The following is a 20898-nucleotide window of genomic DNA, read 5'->3' as shown; positions in this document are numbered from 1 at the left end:
TGCAGATGTTAACAAAAAGTGAAAAATAACGAGATGTATAAATAAAGAGAACATGAAACAATACCGATTTTGCCATCTTGTTTATATATGTAATTAAAATTAATATAAGTGAATTTAATTAAAGTTTAATATGTAAATTAAGTTATTATGGAAGTATAAACAATAACACGTTTTATTCACATTTTAAAGACATGTATTTCGTGCGAGATTATGTCGCCAATTATCATAATTTACCTCAAATATCTACAAGAAAAAGGACGATAGGTGAGTTTTTATAAACTTTTAAAGACTCCAAACTGTTGTCGCTCGTGTCATCTCAATATTCTTATCTATTTAGGGCTGCAAATTCGACTGATTTAATTTATTGTTTCTAAATTGGTTCTTACATTGCAGCCATATATCATCGAAACAAGTTTGAACATAAATCAATTTAACAAACAAGTAATATGTATATTAAATTAGCAGTCTGTCACAATTTTGAAAAACCTTTCCCTATTTAACATTTGAAATTGGTTTGATCTTGCTCAAATCTAAATAACAATAGGTTTTGTCAAAACTACTTCAATTGCATACTAAATATGATTCTACTACAAACTTTTAACCGCATTTGATATTCCATTTTCTTTAGTAAGCATTGCATTTACCTTTGAAATGATCTCTAACACACCTTCTTACCTGATATCATTAAGGTACATATACAAAGGATCTGTATTCTCAGCTACCATTCTAAAACATTTGTTTATGCAATGTTGTACTCCAAATTGTGATCTGTGATTATGATAGTTGTTTTCCATTTTTAATGTTAGTTGATAAAGTGTAACATATGATTTTGTCAGTTTTAATGAACTTCTCCTTATTGAAATTACCTAGAAAATCGGTATTTTTGTTAATACTTATTATCTCTTGTATCTGAAGTACCGATAGCCAGAAAAGGGTGTGCTATTCTTTTACGACGTTTTGTCTGGTTCATTGCTTTATCTGTTGATTGACTTCATTTTGGTTGTTCCTTATGCATGCACACAAAGTTATGATATATTTGTTGTTTATTGCTAAATACCCGGTGGTAAATATTCCATGAATAGTCTTACTTGCAACAGACCACCAACGAACCCTGGTAAGATTTATTGGTATGATTTTTAAACTTCAGAAAGTAGAGAAATTTCTCTACAAGAGCCGTCGAATTCAACGTCCCAAACTCGACCGAACATACCTGCATAATTATGCAACCCGCACAACTAAACAGACACCCCAAAAGGGTAGTACTGTACTCTCAGATAAAGAAACCTTGACAAATGCTTTACCACAGAGAACAACATGGAGAATATGTTGGATATCATCATTTTAACCTATTATGTCTGTTTGTTTTGTTCACACATCGGTGTCAGTATAATGAGATTTTATGCATTTGTCATACAATTGAGAGGTCCAGCTATAAATCCAGGCATAATTCATCATTTTTTACATGAGAAAATATCTGTACCAAATCAGGAATATGACAGTTATTATCCATTCGTTTGATGTGTTAGAGCTTTTGATTTTGCCATTTGATTACGGACTCTCCGTTTTGACTTTTTATAGGCGTGGTGCTTATTAAGTATTCAAGTTCCTAATTTTTCAACTTGATAATTGGAGTTAGATAGAAAGATGTAAAACGAATATTACCTCAGAAAGGGCACTTAAATCCAAAGTATCTATATTATAGACAACGGAACCAAAGGTACAAAATAAAACAATCTGAAATACCAATAATTCTATAATCAAATACTAGTAGAATACACGTATTTATTGGCTATGAGGACAATAGTAAAATTGTTGTTTCTGAGACACCAAGTAGCTGTGTGTCGAGGGGGTGAATGAAATTTCTATTGTCGGAATAGGCAGCAAATAAATAAGAGTTTTGTAACACTGAAAGTACGAGAATTGTTTTTGCTTCCAGTTCATAGCTCATATCCAGTAAATAGTTTTTTGAAACTATTATCGGTAAATAATCTTTTTCAGACAATTTCTTAAAAGAGAGGCGACAGAAACCTAAGGAACATTCAAACTCACAAGTCGATAATGAACTTACAACGCCAAATGCTTATGTTATTACCCTATAAATTTATAATGAATAATGAGGAATAATGATTAAATTTACTGTACACAATCATATCAAAACTTTTAAATTTGCTGATACAGTAATCCTGCCTCCTAACACACTATTACCGACTGCTTTACTTCTAAACAGATTTCATTCAGCAACTTTGTGAGCAGTAAAGAAAACCTTATCTTAATTTTCATTTTTTTTACTTTCTTATTTCAGATGCAACATGATATTGTTCATTCAAATTACTTTTTTACTGATGTGTGTTGTGTCCTGTAATTCCAAATCTGGTGCTAATGTCCTTCCATATGGTAAGTTATTTATCCTGAGCTAATGTCCTATCATATGTAAAGTTATTTATTCTGATTCTCAAATTATTTTATGCATTTTAATTTGATGTTATCATTAAAAGCGCTAGGCTTGGCAAGACACAAACCAAGGTTCAACCCACCTTTTTTTTCTAAAAATGTCCTGTACCAAGTCAGGAAAATGAAAGTTGTTATCTAATATTTCGTTTTATGTATGTTGCATTGTCGTTTGTTTTTTTGTTGCATTTTCTCTTATAGTTGATGTGTTTTCCTCGGTTTTAGTTTGTAACCGGGATTTGTTTTCTCTCAATCGATTTATGACTTTTGAACAGAGGTATACTACTGTTGCCTTTATTTCTCACTATTGTGTACACGTTACCAAATGTTAATGTAAGAACAAAATGATAAGACTCTCAACTAACAGGAATAACACAAAATGAACTAGTCTCTTTATTTATTTCCTAGAATGTATTTTACCAAGTGACAGTGGTCACCGTTGTCGACATAGTCGGACGAGATGGTATTTCAATGTTAAACAGGGACAGTGTGCCAAGTTTAAATACAATGGGTGTGGAGGAAATCAAAACCGCTTCGATTCTTATTCTGAATGTCGAAGAAAATGTTCATGTCATGCTGAAATAAATCAGGGTATATATTGTTCAGAGAAGTATGTTCTACGTTACTACTGGGAAACCTCGAGTAAAATGTGCCGAGAATTCTGGTTTAGTGGCTGTAAAGGAAACGAGAACCGGTACAGGACAATACGACAATGTAAACGAGTATGTGACTAATCAAATGAAAAAAGTATTATTAATTTTACATGTTATTTTATTATGCGAGTATTTTATTTACTAAGTTATCAATTTAAGAAGGAAAATTAAATGATTTACACATTCTCCTTTATTGAAGAACTATTGTTTGAGTCAGCCATTGCAAATATCATGACTCATGCCAAGTCCAGTCTATAATAAATGATGATTCACCCTTTTTATTAAATGAAATACCACCAAGTCATGGATGACCGAAGTCATATTTAGTACAATTTTTGGTTTTATATGTTCTTCATTAGCTTATTGGATTTGTTTTTGATTTTTTTACTATTTTGATTCGAACCCCAGTGATGAGTCTATTAAGTTACAAATTATAAACCTGGTTTCTTTGATGTTTTATTCTATCTATCTTTTAAACTTGCTTAAAAAAAGAAGCTCTAAAGCACTGCAGCAGTGACCATCGATATAACACATTCTGAAACATGTAGTAAACAGATTCTGATGATCTGAAATAAAACCATAATAACTGATCGAAAATTCCTAACAACAATCACATATCAAGCTGTACTTTACAAGACCCTACTTACCAAGAACGTTTTAAGATAAGTAGTCTTATAGAGGGGACACAGTCATAACCGCATAGTAAATATTGGTGATAGAGTAGTATTTATCATCTCTCTAAAAAGTAAAATAACAAAAATATCGAACTACGAGGGAAATTCTAAACGGAAAATTCCCTAAGCAAACGTCAAAATCAAAAGCTCTTGCACATCAAACGAACGTACAAGGTACAAGGCTCATAATTTAAAACACCAGACGCGTGTTTCGGCTACATAAGACTCATCAGTGACGCTCATATCAAAATTGTTAGCAAGCCAAACGAGTATAAAGTTGAAAAGCATTAAGGACCCAAAATTCCAAAAAGTTGTGCCTAATACGGCTATGATAATCTATGCCTCGGATAAGAAAATCCATACTATTTCGAATAATTCATACTTTTGCAAACAGTAAATTTAAAAAAAAATGACCATATAATTAACAACTGTCATATTCCTGATTTGGTATAGACATTTTCTGATGTAGGAAATGGTGAATTAAATATGGTTTTATAGATAGCTAAACCACTCACTTGTATGACACTTGAATAAATTTCAAAATTTCATTAAAGTGACAACGATGTGGAAACAAAACGAACAGACATGATAGGTAACATTTTAAAAATAACATATTCTAATATTAGACTTGGTTCTGTAGTACTGTAGCGAGTTAATTAAGACATTGTTGTACGATTTTACTAGATAATTAATCTTTTGTCTCAATGTGTCTCACTTTCCATATTTGCAGTCAACGAACAACTAACAAACGTGCAATTCGAACATTAAATGGTGTAAATTGGCACGAATTTATACCAAACTGCTCTAGGGGAGCTAATATCAAGTCATTAGTGAATTAGAACTTTGACAAAAATAAAACATCTTTACAATCCAATAGGTACCAACGTCACCGTATGTATGACAATTAAAAGTATACTACCATTTAAAAGTATGATAATGAGGATAAAGCAGTAATGTTTTCATATCTATGAAATATAAAAAAGTACTTTGTAAATATATTTCTTCCTTTAATAACAAAATAAGCTTCGTCTATAAGAAAAATAAATAGAATCTTGTGATAATTATTTAACTACAAATTGCGTTATGTTTTGTTTCTAACATGATATTATATTAAGTAAAAATCAGGCAGTAGTAACAATGTGGCATTCAAACTCATAAGTCGAGAAAAACTCACAATGTCATGCCGAAATGTAAACCCGACTTAAAGACAAACATTACATGTAAAACTACACAGAGTAACACTTACCCCACAAAAAAAAAAAAAAAAAAAACACTTGAGGCGATCTCATGTGTCCCGCAAGGGTAAGCAGATAGTTCTCCTATTATGGCACCCGTCTTGTAACTTATTTAATTTCATATCAGGTACATCATATTCAAACTTTAAATGAAGACACACACCATGTATCAAAACATAACACCAAAATCTAGAGATTGAGCAATACGAACACAACAAAAAATTAATTGAAATGAAATCCGGTGCTCCGGAAAGAGAAGTAGTATATTTTTCACTTGTGGTAACCGTCCCGTAGCTGATGACAATTACTAATGTTTCTGTTTCCAAAAATGAAAACATATTACCGTCACGATAAAATAAACTTTCAATTTAGCAATCTAGTCCATTTTTTTTCAAATTTCACAGCTGGCAATTTAAACTCGGCAAAAGTTATTGTCTCCGAAGGAGACCAAAACATAGCCCAATATATTAAAGAAAATAACAAATGATGAAAGTGAAATATTTAGCAAGAAAAGGTCCTTTTAGTTAAACCTTATTGAAGATAATCAAATGTATTTTGGTCACACACATTTTCTTAAGAAAACTTTATTTCAAATTCTCTTATTATATAGCTCAAATCTGGTCATCCACTTAATATTGAATTGCTCTTCAAATGCATAAAGTGTGTTTTAATCTTAAAGCGTATAATGGATCCTGAGGAATTTTTGCTATTGGTTCTTTGTTTAGATAATGATTTAAACCTGGAGGAGATGTAGATACAAAGGGGTCAATGCAATACATGTAAGAAGGACAGATAACTAAATGGCCAAACGAAAAAGGACGAAAAAAGACAATTAGACCAACAGAAACATTAGTAATTGTCATCAGCTACGGGACGGTTACCACAAGTGAAAAATACACTACTTCTCTTTCCGGAGCACCGGATTTCATTTCAACAAAATTTTAAACAGAAAACTTTTTCAATGTCAAAATTGTTGTGTTTTTCTGAATACCTTTTACCTTCCTGTATGAAAGAATCCATATGGAATGTACAGGGAATAAAGTAGGAAAATTGCTTTGAACTCCTACCAGAAAAAAGTGATATTCTAGTCAGACAGTAGAAGGAATCCACACGGAAAATAGCCGAAAAATTTAAATGAGCAGGAATTTCTTAGTAGGAATATTGTATATTGCTACCAGGAATATGCAAATTACCAGGAATAATTTGGTAGGAAAATAAAATTCCTACTAGAAAACCTGGCAGGAATTTTTCAAAATTCCACCCAGTAAAAAATATTTTCTGATAGGAATCTAAAAATATAAAAAATGTAAGTGTATATTCACAAATACACAACTGGGTCAATGATAAGTTTGAATCTCAACAATAAAGAACAAAGGAAATTCATGGAATAAATTCCTTTTTAATAAAATGGACTTTTGAAATTTTTAAGGAAACTGCAATATACGCAAGCTATAAAAATTGTTATACATAAACATGTAAATCTATATTAGTTTAATGAACAAGTAATGAGTAAGATTATGCACTATTGATGAATTAATTGATTACTAAATATTTTTTGGCAGGCAGATAAAAAAATCCTCTTGAATGTATAAGAATTATCTTTAGTCTTGATTAGCCATATTTTCTTACATTTCTATATTGTAGTTGTGTGACCCTAGCTTGCAGCATTGTATTCCAACACAACTTTTCATTCTTTCCCCTCCAACTTTTGAATTTGTGAACTGGAACTTGCTTGCATTTAACATTGCAAAATGTGTCATTAGCAAACAGGAATCCAGTTCAAGATAACTTTCCAGGTAGAAAGATTTTTTGGTAGGAATTTATAAATTAATTCTGGTAGGAATCTTAAACATGTAGAAGGAAAATGAATAATCAAATCAGATTTTCAAAACAAAAAAATCCATACAGATTTTTAAAATTCCACCTAGGTAGTAGGATTTTTGAAGTAGGAATATTAAAAAATCCAGTCAGAATTTTGTTCATTGTCCATGTCCGCCTACTTTCTATATGGATTCTCTGAATCTTGGTGGATTCCTACTTCATTCCTACAAGTGTCTAAGTGGAATCCTACTACTTATTTCGTACGGGTTAATCAAGCTTTCAGTAATTTAAGAATATGTATGAAAACTTTTAAATTTGCTGTAATTTGTGGGCCAGATAAGGGCCTTATTGCCTCATCTCCAAAAATACAGACATTTCTAGATGACACCCGTTAAACTTTCGATGAGATTACATTAAAGGTTACATTCCTCGTGTCATTTCTTTTAATTCCATTCCATGATTTGAAATATCTGAGACGATAGATTTAAGTTTGTGTTGATTAAAATGGGGTTAGAAACAAGTCTTAGGATTTCAAAATATTTGTTTACATTTGCTTTAGAAAAGGGTAGTAAAGTTGATTTTAATATTTAACGGTGTCTGTAAATCACGAAAGGTAGGTCTGTATTTTGATGATAATCAAGATGTATCAATATGTACATCAAGGAACAGAGTTGAAGATATTCATCGCATTCACCAAGCTGTAGGAAGGACTTGATTATATACATACATGATCAGTTTTGCAAATACATACACAGAGTGTCGCAGTTCTATAATCGAGTAGAACTTGTTGTCTACTGAAATGTGTTTCGATTTAATGATCCATTTGTTAGTTCTGTGTTATAGTTATATAATAGGATTAAAATGTTGAAAGATCGCATTGATTGAAATGTTGAAATACAAGGTCGTTTGAATTGTTGCTGGCATCTAACCTAAAGTAACACAATGCCACATATCATGCTATATGTGAAAACGCTTTAAAAATATTAATCATATGGATTATTCATACAAACAGTTTATTTGACACATGTTAGTAGTCTTATTGAGATTTCTGCTACTGTTTCCTAATTTAAAAAAAAAAGATATTTTGGATTTAGAAGTAATTTTCAAATTAGAATTGCATGCAAGTTGTATCCGTCTGTTTATTCACGAGTTTCAGACCTACCATCGCTTCTTGTCGTAGCCGTATGAACTTTAAGCTATATATCATATCGTCTTTAATTGTTGTGACAGTGCACTAACCAGTTCTGACGAAGATAATAACTATTTTTAATTAAATTGTAATCAGAACTAGTATGAGCAGGAAAATTTTGGAATAGTTCAAACATAAATCACTTATTTTTATTGTTATTGTAGTGAGTGCATGCGAAGGTATACAATCAAAATTATATATTGCAAGCATGCTACCAAATTTGACATGTACCGCCATTGAACATCATTAATATGAAAATTCACGTGCAATGAATAAATTACGAAAGTTTTTAGCTAGATACGCCGAGGTTCACTAAAAAGACTTTTAGTTCAAAGACAAAGTTCCGATTAAATGTGAGTATACTGATTTCGTTATTGACTAATTTAAGGTATTTTTCAATAAATTTTCTGTGCCTATACATGTTCAATTAAATCTACATTTTGTTTGACATTTGTTCACAAAATGCAGTAACCGTTTTGATTCATGTGAACGAATAATTAATAGAGCATTTTATAGCTGGTAAAATGTCTATACCATTTTCTTGTATCAATTGTTTCCAATGATAATGTCTGCAAGGTTCAAAATTCTATCATTTTCAATAACTCATAAATCATCTAAAAATAAATTCTTATTTGATAGAGATTGTATTCATACGGATTTTATTGTAATAGTTTTAAATTATAATTTCAAGTTCTTCTTTTTTCACTGAAGAAACGTATCGAAACGATGAAAACAGTACCAGTTCATAGTATATTATAACTTAATAGGATGCAAAATCTATTTATAATCGCAACAAAAGTCAACAATTATTCTTCCAAACCATGGAAAACTCGCTTATTATTTTAATGGGATTCTTAAAGACTAGAATAAACTCCTCACTTTTTTATAAACATTATTTTAAGGACATGCGCATAAGCAAGTACGCATAAATCGTTTATCAAAACAAATTGCGTAGTCATAATAGCCTTATTTTGTATCTAATAATGTTATATATAATGATATAATAAAACAAAAACTTATATAATTTATACGTCCATTTTTCAGTAAGCATACGTGCTGACCTACAATGAACAGCCTACTTTTGGTTGTGTCTATATGGACGTTTCTTGTAGTCGTGACGTATGCGGCCAAAAAAACCAAGGAGGATCCGTTCGACCTCAGTGGAATAATGTCGATGCTGGATGGCCCAAACAAAGTAGGAGCAAAGATGGGACCTATGGAAATCATGTCGCTACTGACTCAAGTTCAAACCTTACAAGAAAACTTAGACAAGAAGCCAAGTTCTAGTTCAAAAGACACGAAGAAGTCGTCAAAGAAGTCAAAGAAATCTAAAAAATCGTCAAAAAAATCTTCTAAAAAGTCCAAGAAAGCGCCTAAAAAATCATCAAAAAAATCAAAGAAGGACAGGAAAAGTAAAAAATCCTCCAAAAAAGAATAAGTGATGTTTTAATGACACAGGTAAGTTTTTACGACATCAAACATGTTCTAAAAAAAACCCTTGCAAATATATATATATGAAAATTGATTGATTGATTGTTGTTTAACGCCTCTTTCAGCCCTTTTATGCTATTTCTTTCCGGTAGGTTTTCATTGGTGGAGGAATTCGGTGTGCCCGGAAAAAAACACCGACCTCAGGTAGGAAAACTGTCAATACAAGTCAATTAAGATTGGAGTCGAGCGCACCTGTCATGTGCGGGATTCGATCTTGCAAACTATGTGTTGACATGCTAGTGATATAGTAGTTCCACTACTTATACCATCCTTTTTATACTTGTTTAAACATTACTGTTGGAAATAATTTTACGTTATTCACGGTTCGCAACAAGCCATTTACAGATTTCGTTTATCCTCGGAGACTTTTTCATAATGCTTGTAGTTTGGTTGGCTTGCTTGCTCTGTTTGTATAAAAGTTTGGTCATGCATTGTAATTAAGATTGACATCTGCAATCAATAGATAGGCGGGGCTTCAACTTGTATATATTGCTCAACTTCCACTAACATCTACAAGTATAATGTATACAAGACGAAGCCCCGCCTATCTATTATTCATATCATACATGTATCAAACGCGATAAATTTTCCAAATCTTTCCGGAGCATTTTGTTTCCTTCTATATGTTAAACATATCACAAACACAAACTATAGGAGATAAAACAAATATATATAAGTCCTACAACAACGCAAAACGATAAAATGGAATAGAAAGACCAACATACAGAATATATGTGAAAGTTTTCAAATATGCAGATTGTATGGTATTAGGAAGTCTGAAAAACTAAATTTAGACCATGAACAACATGAAGAAACCAATGGGATATTAAAACTCATCAGTCGAAAATAAACTGATATTGCGATAGGATAAAACTGAAATCGACGGAAAGATCAACGATAGAATGCAAAACACAGCGTAGAAAACGAAAAACTGGGCAACAAGAACGTTAACCCCCGGAAACCGTGTGAATGATCTAAGGTGCTCCGGAAGAGTAAGAGATCCTGCTTCAATGCGACACCCGTTGTTTTTCTCATTAAAACACGAACTTGATGACACGTCTAATTCGGTAGGTCATATTCAAGTAAAAAGGGTTACAACCATTGGAACATATTCGTCGTCATCTGTGAATCAGAAATTCTATAACGGTCAACCAAGTAGTTATGGGGTCCGTTTTTTGAAGATATGATCTATAAATTCTTTAAAATGCCACTTCTGCGAGTCCAGCCCTATGTTATTCTATCTAATGAGTTAACACAAATTATTCAGTAAAGTTCTATTTTCTAGTATTGATTACCTCATGCAATGTCAAAAAGTAAGGTTTATTTTAAAGTAGAATTTGTCATCGACGTCTCCTTAATTACAAAGTTTACAATATCGACTTTCTCTTGAAACATTATTCCACCACCTAACTATTCCAATGTATAATGCCGCTAATATTAGAATGTAGAATAGCATTAATGTGTATCAACAGGTTAGATACTTTTTAACTAACAGCACATATTTTTTACATGATATTGTTTTAATGCCCCGTTTATTGGCATTATGTTTTCTGGTCTGTGCGTCCGACCGTTCGCCCGTCTGTCCCGCTTCAGGTTAAAGTTTTTGGTCGAGGTAGTGTTTGATGAAGTTGAAGTCCAATCAATTTGAAACTTAATACACATGTTCCTATGATATGATCTTTCTAATTGTAATGCCAAATTAGAGATTTTATTCCATTTTCACGGTCCACTGAATATAGAAAATGATAGTGTGGATGGGGCATCCGTGTACTGGGGACAAATTCTTGTTTATTAATCTTTTTATTTCACTTGTGCTAACATTTATCATAAACTGTTTTGTTGTACGTGTTTACGTAACTTTTGTTATTAATAAGGACCCCAAGGTTGAATGGGGTAAAGAAATATACTGCTCACTGAATTCTCCCATCAGACAATAGAACCTTAACAAAAACTTAGAAACGTTTATCTGTTGCCACGTGAAGGGATGGTTTCATAGACTCTGCACCTTTACAACAACTCTTGGAGAGGTCACTAGGTGGTCTGTCACGAGCTAAATTTTTTGTCCCTATCTAACATACTACCCTTATTTCCAGTGGCATTCCAAATTGCCGCCGTTTATCTCGGTCAACACACTTTACAGGCCCTACTTTTTTTTAAATGCTTGCTTATTTGTTGTCGTCATGAATTATGCATGAGCTATTTACTGCTGAATGTTGAGTAAACAGCAATCAATCAATCAACTGAAGTCTGTACACGTGACAATCATTGTTTACAATTAAACTTAATAAAGCATTTAATTTACATTTAATTAACCTGTCATCTTATTTTAAGGTGGTTCATAACACTACAGGAAGATAAAAAAATCCAGCTGAACGTTTTTATTACATTCTTTTGTTCAGGAAATTTGAAGCTTCTCAGAGATCAAAATTGGTGTTAGTCAAACTGCTATTTATCTTACGAAAATGTTCAGATTAAGTGGTTCAAGTTTTTTGAAATTTTCATATTTTTGTAATATGGTCAAAGTAAACATGTCAAATTTTAATGAAAATTAAACGAGCCAAATTTATTTTAGTAAAGGTGCATGGTACCACCTTAAGATGTCTTAGAACTAATTTGTCTTGTTTATATTTAAAGCTATAGATATGACAATTCACAAACGGTTTCATATCTAAAACGCACGGTTAACACAAGTTTCGAATCTCATAAAAATTCGCTAACTATTGCACATATCATTTTCATATGAACAATGAATTACTTTAAACAAAAATGATAATCTTTTCTTTTATGCTTTCAGATATTAAATCAAATAGAGAAACCAATTGTAAAAGAAAGTGTTGGACAAAGAGAGTTTCTAATTTTTAATCAAAATAAATAAAATTGTAGTGTCAGATTTCGTTTTTATTTTACGTTTTGTTTACCCTATGTATGGTGTTAAGATTTCTGTAACGTTAGCAATGGTTAGTTACTTCTAAGAAACATTTTCATAACCGCTATACTAATGCTGGCAATAATAATGAAACATTTACCTTGAAGTTGTTTGTCATCGGCTATTGATAACTGTGATTTTACGCTCACTCAGTCTGTCAATGGACTTCCAGTTGGTATTTCAATAGAATAAAAGAGCACAGTACATGCAGGTGCACGAGAAGAAACCGAAGCACCCGATATCACCCCCAGTTTTTTTTTGTGGGATTCGTGTTGCTTAGTCTTTAGTTTTCTATGTTGTGTCTTGTGTACTATTATTTGTCTGTTTGTCTTTTTTCTTTTTAGTCATGGTATTGTGAGTTTATTTTCGATCTATGAGTTTGACTGTCCCTGGACTCTTTCACCCCTCTCTTAAGTATTCACCATTTTAATTTAAACACAAGGTTTAGTCCTCTGCTAGTTATTCGTATTATTGATTTTGGCGTTTAGAACTTTTGGAGATCGCACAGTTTAAATGTCTATAGCACGTACGATATGATAAGTAGGCATTACAGACGAACATTCCCCTAATCTGACCCAGTCGACCTGAGCGCATCAAGAAAGGGTCTTGTCCACGCTGTTATGAAAATGATTCTATTTGCAAGTTTTGTGAGAGATTTCATACAATAATAAAGACTTGAAAGTAGGGATAAAATGGCTTAAATACATAATTTAGGATAACTGTACTTCAAAATGAATTGTATAAAAAAAAAAATGAACTAAGACTGAAGACAAGCATGTGCTGCAATATTCAAAATTAAAAAAAATATATAGAAATATAGAAAAGTAGAAACTGTCCATGTAGCTAGAACTTTCCAGATGATTGAAATCAAAGTATATTGTATAAAAATGAGCTAGAGCTAATGACAAAGAAGTGCTGTTTTAGCCGAATTTTGAAAAAAAAATAAATGTAGAAACGTATGCAATGCCCCTAGTGATAAACTTTCCGGATAATTCAAAACAAAATTTAACCACACGAAATTAATTACATGTCACCCGTATGACATTTCACATGTCAGGCCAAATTATTTTTGTATAATTACATTTATAAATACGTGATTTGAATATTTAAATTTAATGACACTTTCGTAATTTCTATTTTATTGGTGAAATTACAAAAGGACTGTTCTGCAACTACACTAGAGTAAGTGACCTCTTATTTCCATCTTTTTAAATACCGAAGAATATCTATATCAAAATATATTTTATATTTACTTGATAAAAGCCATCGGATATAACTTGTAAGTAGCTCTTTTTGTGAATTGGAATAATTTGACTTTAAGTAAGTTTAGCTTTGTATACATTTGCTACACTGACTTTAATCAACTTGGTTAACTTTCAAATGTATTTTTCATCAAAATTTAAAAAAAAAATATATATAAATATTTCAACATAGTATTTGCAGCAGTTACACGGTCTGATTAAATTTTGAATGTCTTTGGAATGTCTTTTTAGATATTTTTAAAATCTAAAATTCTCATCTTCGAAATAGTGTGCTGATTTTTGTCATCCGTGACTTTCCACACAATAAATTTGACATAACATTTTTCTTACTATCATGCTTGGAATTTTTTTTAATAGACATTATATGCATCTTCTTTGAAATGATTGGTTTTTATTGGTTGATTTAAAAGGGTTTTCTATTTAGTATCTTTTAGGGAAAAAAAGAGTTCAAACTTGTTTATCGCTACATTTTATTAAAACTAGTATATTTTAACATCTTAATCACACACTATAACGAAAATCATAAATTGGGCAACTATACCCACCAAAATCTGGTTGAACTCGGAAATTCAGGAAAATTCTTTTTTTATCTGGTGAAAACAATTGTTTCACTTGATGAAACATGTGCGCCAACAAGACATGATAAAGAAAAATACGTTGATATCTCTTGTCGTAAATCGTAAAAGGGGATCCGTAAAGATCTCTTGTCATACTCAAACATATAAAACATCGTTGCATGAGATTTCTGTAATTCTAATACATGACCGAATATCAAAAGATTAAATAGAAAACCCCAATTGTTTGGATAGACAAGATAGTTTCTGGAGGATCAAAATAAAAAAAAAACCTACAACACAGAATATTGTACTCCTGTCCCCCGATTGCACCCGTTGTGTTGCACGTGATACAGATTCAATGATCAGTTTACTCGGTGATCTGTGACAGATATTCCATATCACACTTTTATTCCATTACTGGAAGAAAAAAAGACACTAAATTGAAATATATAACCATACGAAAGCCTACAAAGTATTCCTTACTTTTTATAGATATTTTCAAGAAAAAATGATATCAGATGATTACATGGCATTTTTCATATCGGTACCGATTATCAGGTTGTCTGCATGTTGATATCGTAAAATATCAGCTGCGAGACATAATATGAAGCTTTTTGTCGAGTAAGCGCAGCGAACGAGATTAAAAAGCCTTCATATTATGTCGAGCAGCTGATATTTTACAATATTAATATGCCGATAACCTGATAATCGATTTATCGGGCTGTATTTGCGTCTTTTGGAAGTATTGTCTTAGTTTCACCAGCAACCGGAAGTTGACTTGATAAGTTCGGGTCAAACTTATCAACGTCGGTTCAAACATTATGACGTCGCTGATATGTCCGGGTCAAAGTAATTAAGGCCAGGTCAACGTATTTGACGTCACAAAGCCGTGATATGGAGTTTTATTAAGAGCTGAGCAGATTGATATAGACAGTTGGACGACCGATAACATGTATTATCAGCCTTAAGTCCAATATCAGCCCAAGAGCCGCATGGCTCGAGGGCTGATATTGACCGAAGGCTGATAATACATGCGATATGAAAAATGACATGTTATGATCTTTTTATCATATGCTTCAACAATGGAGAAAATAACAGATTCATATATTGATCCTTTTACGTTGTTCCCAAATAGAAGTTCAAAGAGTGGAAAGTTCACGAACGTCGGACCCAAAATTTAGTCATATGCCTCCATAGAGAAAAACAACAACATTTTAATAAGGACGAATCGACAATAAAAAAATAATCCAACAATATATATAATGAACACTGTTTCGGAATTTGCCGAGTATCACCGGAAAGCCATGTGCGATAACGTTACGGAAAGGCATGTGATAACAATCGAAGCATGTGATAAACTTTTCATATCAGCCCGCTAAGCACCAATTCGAAGTTGATGTAAAATTTAATGCTTTTATCATACAGTAAAATTTATATGTTATTTAGTCTAAGTATATGATAAAAATAGATAATTACATTGATACAAGTGGATTATGGGATTTATCTAATCGAGATAGTTAAATTATCAATTTTAAAGTCCGAGCCTCAGCGAGGACTTTAAAATTGTTTTGATTGGATAAATCCGATAATCCACGCGTTACTACGTAATAATCTGTTTCTCTAATGATTAAAAGATAAATTTCCTTCTTTTCTAAACCAAAATCCCCTAAGAGTGCCTTCGACTTTCCGCGAAGTTGTCAATTTCATTAACACCTGTCAGAACATTTTGATCATTTAAGGGAGCTGAGAAAGGTTATGACCCTTTGACTCAGCCAATCATCTTCTGAGATCACCGGCAACTGCACGTTGATTAAATTTGTTTATACAATGGGTTCGGAAAGGGACATATTTCCATAGAATTAGAGAAAATAGTTTCCATAAGGAACTGTGTAATTAACACTCTTTAAGCTAATATTCTGTTTTAATATCATGCTATCCGCTTGGTGATGGATTGAAAAAAGGCAGATTTCTCGAAATACCGGAAATACTGATAATCAGGTTTTAAGCTGAGATATGCATTTTTTAAAAAGTTTAAAGTGGTATTATGTTACTGGTTGTTAAAATGTGGTCAAATTGATTTATTTGAAAAACAACAGACAGGATTGTCTGGCTTATTTTACATTAAGTGGCTACTTCATTCAATCAGTTCTTAGATAACGGACATGTTTTTTAGGTTTGTGCATGACTATAAATATCCGAGATCATAATCATAGTATAAAGTATATAAAATCATCGTTGGATTTAACAGCCAAATGGACACCTCTCTTTCGCATAGATTTTACTGTTGAATAGAACTTTCGAGTAATTTTTTTGTACTCATACTCAAAAATCAACCAGTGAAAATGCTGGATTTCATGTTTTGAGCATGATTTTTGTGAGCACATAACAATTGAAAATTTTAAGACTTCAACAAGACAGTTTTAACAATTTGGAATACATTTATCGTACTCACTCAGAATTTAACCAATTAAAATGCTGGATTTGGTGTTCGAGCACAAATTTTGTATCCCGAGTACTGAGTAAAGTTTTATTACCGAGGTCCCACATATCTATATCATAATCGACGTTTGGATTCATAGGGTTTGAAGAAAAAAACATAACCAAAAAACAATTGTAAAATCCGGAAACGACAATAACTAGTCGAAATGTCTAATGGATGAAAGGGAGCACGTGTTATTAAGCTAATGACAGACTTTAAATTTCTTCAAGTAAAAACCGAAATACTGTTAAGATCAACCAATTTATATGAGCCTATGTTTGACGTGTGGTTATGGTTTCAGTCTTATATTTCCCAAGAATTGTGCTTGATAACTATACCCGAGTGGAAAATATACAACGGTGTGTAAAATCGTCCAACAGGAATGCGCTCAGGTCTTTTGTATCAAGAGAAATACACAAATTCTGCAGGCCAGATCACTGTATGTTTCTCCTCAATGCATCCGGGGGGTGGGGGGGGGGGGGGTGGTGGGGGGGATTAAACTTCAAATCAAATATTTAAACAATGGTATCTTATTAAAGTGTTTTACTCGTATACATTTTCAAAATTGTTTTTCTTTGATTTTCTCAGACAAGTAAGACTTATTGCAAAACCTGAAGAGGTTTGGAAAAGTAAACACCTGCGTGTCAAGCCTCTCCCATTTATTCTCATAAACAACTAGTTTTTACCAACATGTACATGATATTTATCACATAAAAGTACAAGAACTTATTAATAATGTTAATTATTCACATACTAAAATTTGCCCATAAGTTTGAATGAGTCAAAGAAATATGGTCACTTGGACTTTGCCTATCCCATCGGAAGGGCCAAAACGAAAAAGGTTTGTTTAGTTGTGCGGGCATTTAAAAGCCCAACCCATATTGTCGGAATCAACGAGAATGCTATATTCGAACTCCATGAACGGAGAGGTGAATCCGTAGTGACCTATTGCAAGGGAAATTGTCTGCTTTACCAACAACATACGTTTTTTGTGCAGTTTAAGCTTCATTTTCTGCCCTATACCCATGTTGATCCACAATGTATTTGTTAATTTGTTCTCGTCCTATATATAGATGTGGTACGGATTAGAAGTTTATAAGTATAGGTCACTGAGAGGCCTTCGCTCATCAATGAGCAAATCCATACCACATAGTCAGCTATGAAAGTGTATGAAATTTTAACTACTGCTTTTATATGTTTATCTATGTTTCAGACAGTAAAAATGAACAAAAACATTATTTCACTGGGCCTATGTTTGTGTAGCATTCTACTGCTCACGAGTGCTCACAGACAAAAAAGATCTATTTTTTCGGTGAGAAAATATAATCCATTATCGCCAAATGAAGTACAGTATTACTTACAAGAACTACAAGAACTGAAGCAAAGGTTAAATGGAGGCAAATCACATGGAAGCAAATCAAGAAGGAGAGACAGACACTCAAAGAAAGGAGGTAAGAGATCCGGGAGAGACGAGCCGACATGGCGAGCAGGCATGTCCTGGTGGGATAGCACGCATGGCAAAAAAGCCCGGAGTTCTTCAGGTTCATGGGCATCATCATCATCATCTTATAGTAAGTTAAAAGGGGAATCCCCATATATATGTTATACTTCGTAAGTTGAAATTCAATGTATCATTTGATTTTACCACATATTTTAGTTAACAACTTCACACCTGTATTGTATAAATGAATACAAAGGCAAAGTTGGCACATTTAGATGATGATGTTTGTGAAGTTAAGGGGTAAATGAACACCTGTACCAAAAGTGTATATTTCGCTGATGATTTCCTTGATGTTCAAGGTTAAACAACCACCTGATTTCTGTCCATTAACAGGAAACCGTAAAATTGTGTATCCCAAAACTACATACAAGAGGGAATAAGGGGATGATCATTCATTTATACCTACGAGAAAGTAACACCATCTTTAATGAACGGTGTTATGAAATATGCTAGAAGACTTAAGGCTGTTAAGGCGACTGTGGAATGCGAGACATCGTAGTTGGAGGACAACTAAGGTTTCATGCTCCCGCAGGCAGAATCAAAGCATATTAAAAGATTCATTCTAAAATATTTTCGTTGATCGTGTAGGCCCATACTATGACTTTTTTTTTTATTGAAAGTTACATTTTTTAGACCTTCTATTTTTAACTTAAGTACTTTTTTGTTTATCTTTTATATTATAGAATATCCTCTGTTCAACGATCGCTAACCTGTTATTATTGAATCTCTATATTTTACACTTTGAAGTAGACATTTTGGTAAATAATATTTAAAAGATGCTAACAACATTTAGTACATTGCTCGTGACTATTCGCTTTAATGTCTTGAGGTCAGTTGACTTTGTTACGTCATACCATATTAAAAGACAAGACTATTAAAGTGTTATCAGATGAACCATCATCATGTACTTATTAATCATATTCTCACTAATTAGTTATAAATATTTTTTATTTTAGAATGTGACCAGCCAATTGCTTACGGAAATACAGACTGTACGGCCCATACTGTGAGATATTACTATGAAAAAGCAAGCAAGATGTGCCGAAAGTTCCATTACACCGGATGTGGAGGCAACAAGAACAACTTTCACAGTAAACGTGAATGCATGCGCAGATGCAGACATTAACACGTGTCAACCATGAAAAATTTTCGTTATAAATCTATATATCATTTCATTACATGAACACTCAGTCTGTACAATCTAAATAATCGTTACTTATACATTTATTTTAAGACCTGTTGTTTGTTTAATTAATTTCAACAAAAAGAAGATGTTTCAACCAATGTCGACTGAATTTAATAACCTTAACACTACTTAACATACAATCGTAAACAAAATCGAGGGAAACTGTCAAAGCCATGACAAACAAGAAAAACAACGAAAAGACTAAAAAGATCACAAAGCAATATGTAGCAAGCTAAAGATTGTGCAACACGAACCCCACTTAAAACTTGGAGTGATATCCGGTGCTCCATAAAGGTAAGCAGATCCTGATCCACCAGTGGCACCCATCAGGTTGCTTGTGATAAAATGGCGGACATGTCACTAAATTGGAAATGAACATGGAATAGCTTTAAAACAATTTAAATATACCCGTTGTTATTTGTGACAAAGTTATTATATAACGGTTAACATACTCATGATGATCTACGTAAATCTTTGAACTTGACGATTTGGAACCTTTTTATTATATTCTAATTCGTAACCTCAACCGAACATAAAACATTTATCAATTTAATACAAAACTCTCACATGGGAGTAGCCACTTGAAAAAGTCAAGTGCATTTTTATTCAGGTAATAAGTACACGTAATTCATTTTATATCAATGAGAATTATGAAAATTGTCTGTCTCTAACTAGCACTGCAACATCAATATTTGCGACTCCTCTTGGACTATCAACCTGTAAATAAATAATTTTTATAATCATTTATTTGGAAAAAAGCATCTAGAGCACTTGACTGCAATGACTCGAATGACTTTAACAGCTATCAAACCACCCGTGCATGAAATTCTTCCCGTATACTTTATATATACAAACATGTTTGAAGTATAAACACATGTTCCTTATCAAACATAACAAACTAGCATTGATATATGTACAACTTTGATAAATATAATTATTCAATAGCTTACATGTGAGCAACAACTCTCTATCAAGTAAATAATAGTAGAAAACACGAGCTCAGCTCTATGATATCGTACATGTATATGTAGGAAAACATATTATACTCCATATGCAGTTGCTGCTAGAATGTTGCTTCATAGACAAAAAATAAAAAAAATTACACACATGATTCTGGATTGAAACAAGCTCAAATTCAGGCAGACCCCGGTTGAAATAGAACAAAAGAATCGAAACTCTTTGCCAGAGAAGGCGATAAATGCTTAATGTAATGTTTACTATAGTAACAAAAAAAATTAAAAGTTAACAGAAGCAAATAAAATGACAATTTTCTTCTCAATTACGAAGTGTTCTATTTTAAAAACGCCATTTGCATAAGGTTTCAATTTATCTATTACATAGTTAAGCAGAACAATTAGATATCAAGTCGACGACATGGGTATCTATCAAGTTGGATGTAAAAAAATGCATAACCTCCGATTTTTTTTTGAAAAAAATACCACGGACGGAGAACATATCAATCTATAAGTTCAGTAA

At 32.4% G+C, this 20898-nt stretch overlaps 1 protein-coding gene and 1 long non-coding RNA gene across 2 annotated transcripts; both read left to right on the top strand.

The window, feature by feature from the left end:
• The first annotated feature begins 169 nt into the window (after positions 1 to 169).
• Positions 170 to 19469, top strand: LOC143066269 (actinia tenebrosa protease inhibitors-like). Its single transcript, XM_076239261.1, has 6 exons — positions 170 to 264; positions 2303 to 2394; positions 2857 to 3174; positions 13567 to 13619; positions 17949 to 18306; positions 19193 to 19469. The coding sequence occupies exons 2-6, from the start codon at positions 2310 to 2312 to the stop codon at positions 19360 to 19362; spliced, it is 984 nt and encodes a 327-aa protein (XP_076095376.1). The 5' UTR covers positions 170 to 264; positions 2303 to 2309; the 3' UTR covers positions 19363 to 19469.
• On the top strand, positions 8228 to 12399 carry LOC143068179 (uncharacterized). The gene is made up of 3 exons (XR_012976132.1): positions 8228 to 8373; positions 9065 to 9478; positions 12306 to 12399. It is a non-coding gene; the product is annotated as an uncharacterized LOC143068179 (long non-coding RNA).
• Positions 19470 to 20898: the final 1429 nt, after the last annotated feature.

Source organism: Mytilus galloprovincialis, chromosome 3 (genome assembly GCF_965363235.1).
Source record: "Mytilus galloprovincialis chromosome 3, xbMytGall1.hap1.1, whole genome shotgun sequence".
Lineage (NCBI taxonomy): Eukaryota > Metazoa > Mollusca > Bivalvia > Mytilida > Mytilidae > Mytilus > Mytilus galloprovincialis.
Note: the sequence above shows the minus strand (reverse complement) of the source record. Positions and strands in the feature narration are given on the sequence as shown.

What these genes read in the sequence shown, in the direction of transcription:
- LOC143066269 (XM_076239261.1), top strand. Translation starts at nt 2,310, where the DNA reads ATGATATTGTTCATTCAAATTACTTTTTTACTGATGTGTGTTGTGTCC. An exon ending in TGCTAATGTCCTTCCATATG is followed by an intron (nt 2,395 to 2,856) that starts GTAAGTTATTTA and finishes TTTATTTCCTAG; the next exon opens with AATGTATTTTACCAAGTGAC. An exon ending in ACGACAATGTAAACGAGTAT is followed by an intron (nt 3,175 to 13,566) that starts GTGACTAATCAA and finishes GACACTTTCGTA; the next exon opens with ATTTCTATTTTATTGGTGAA.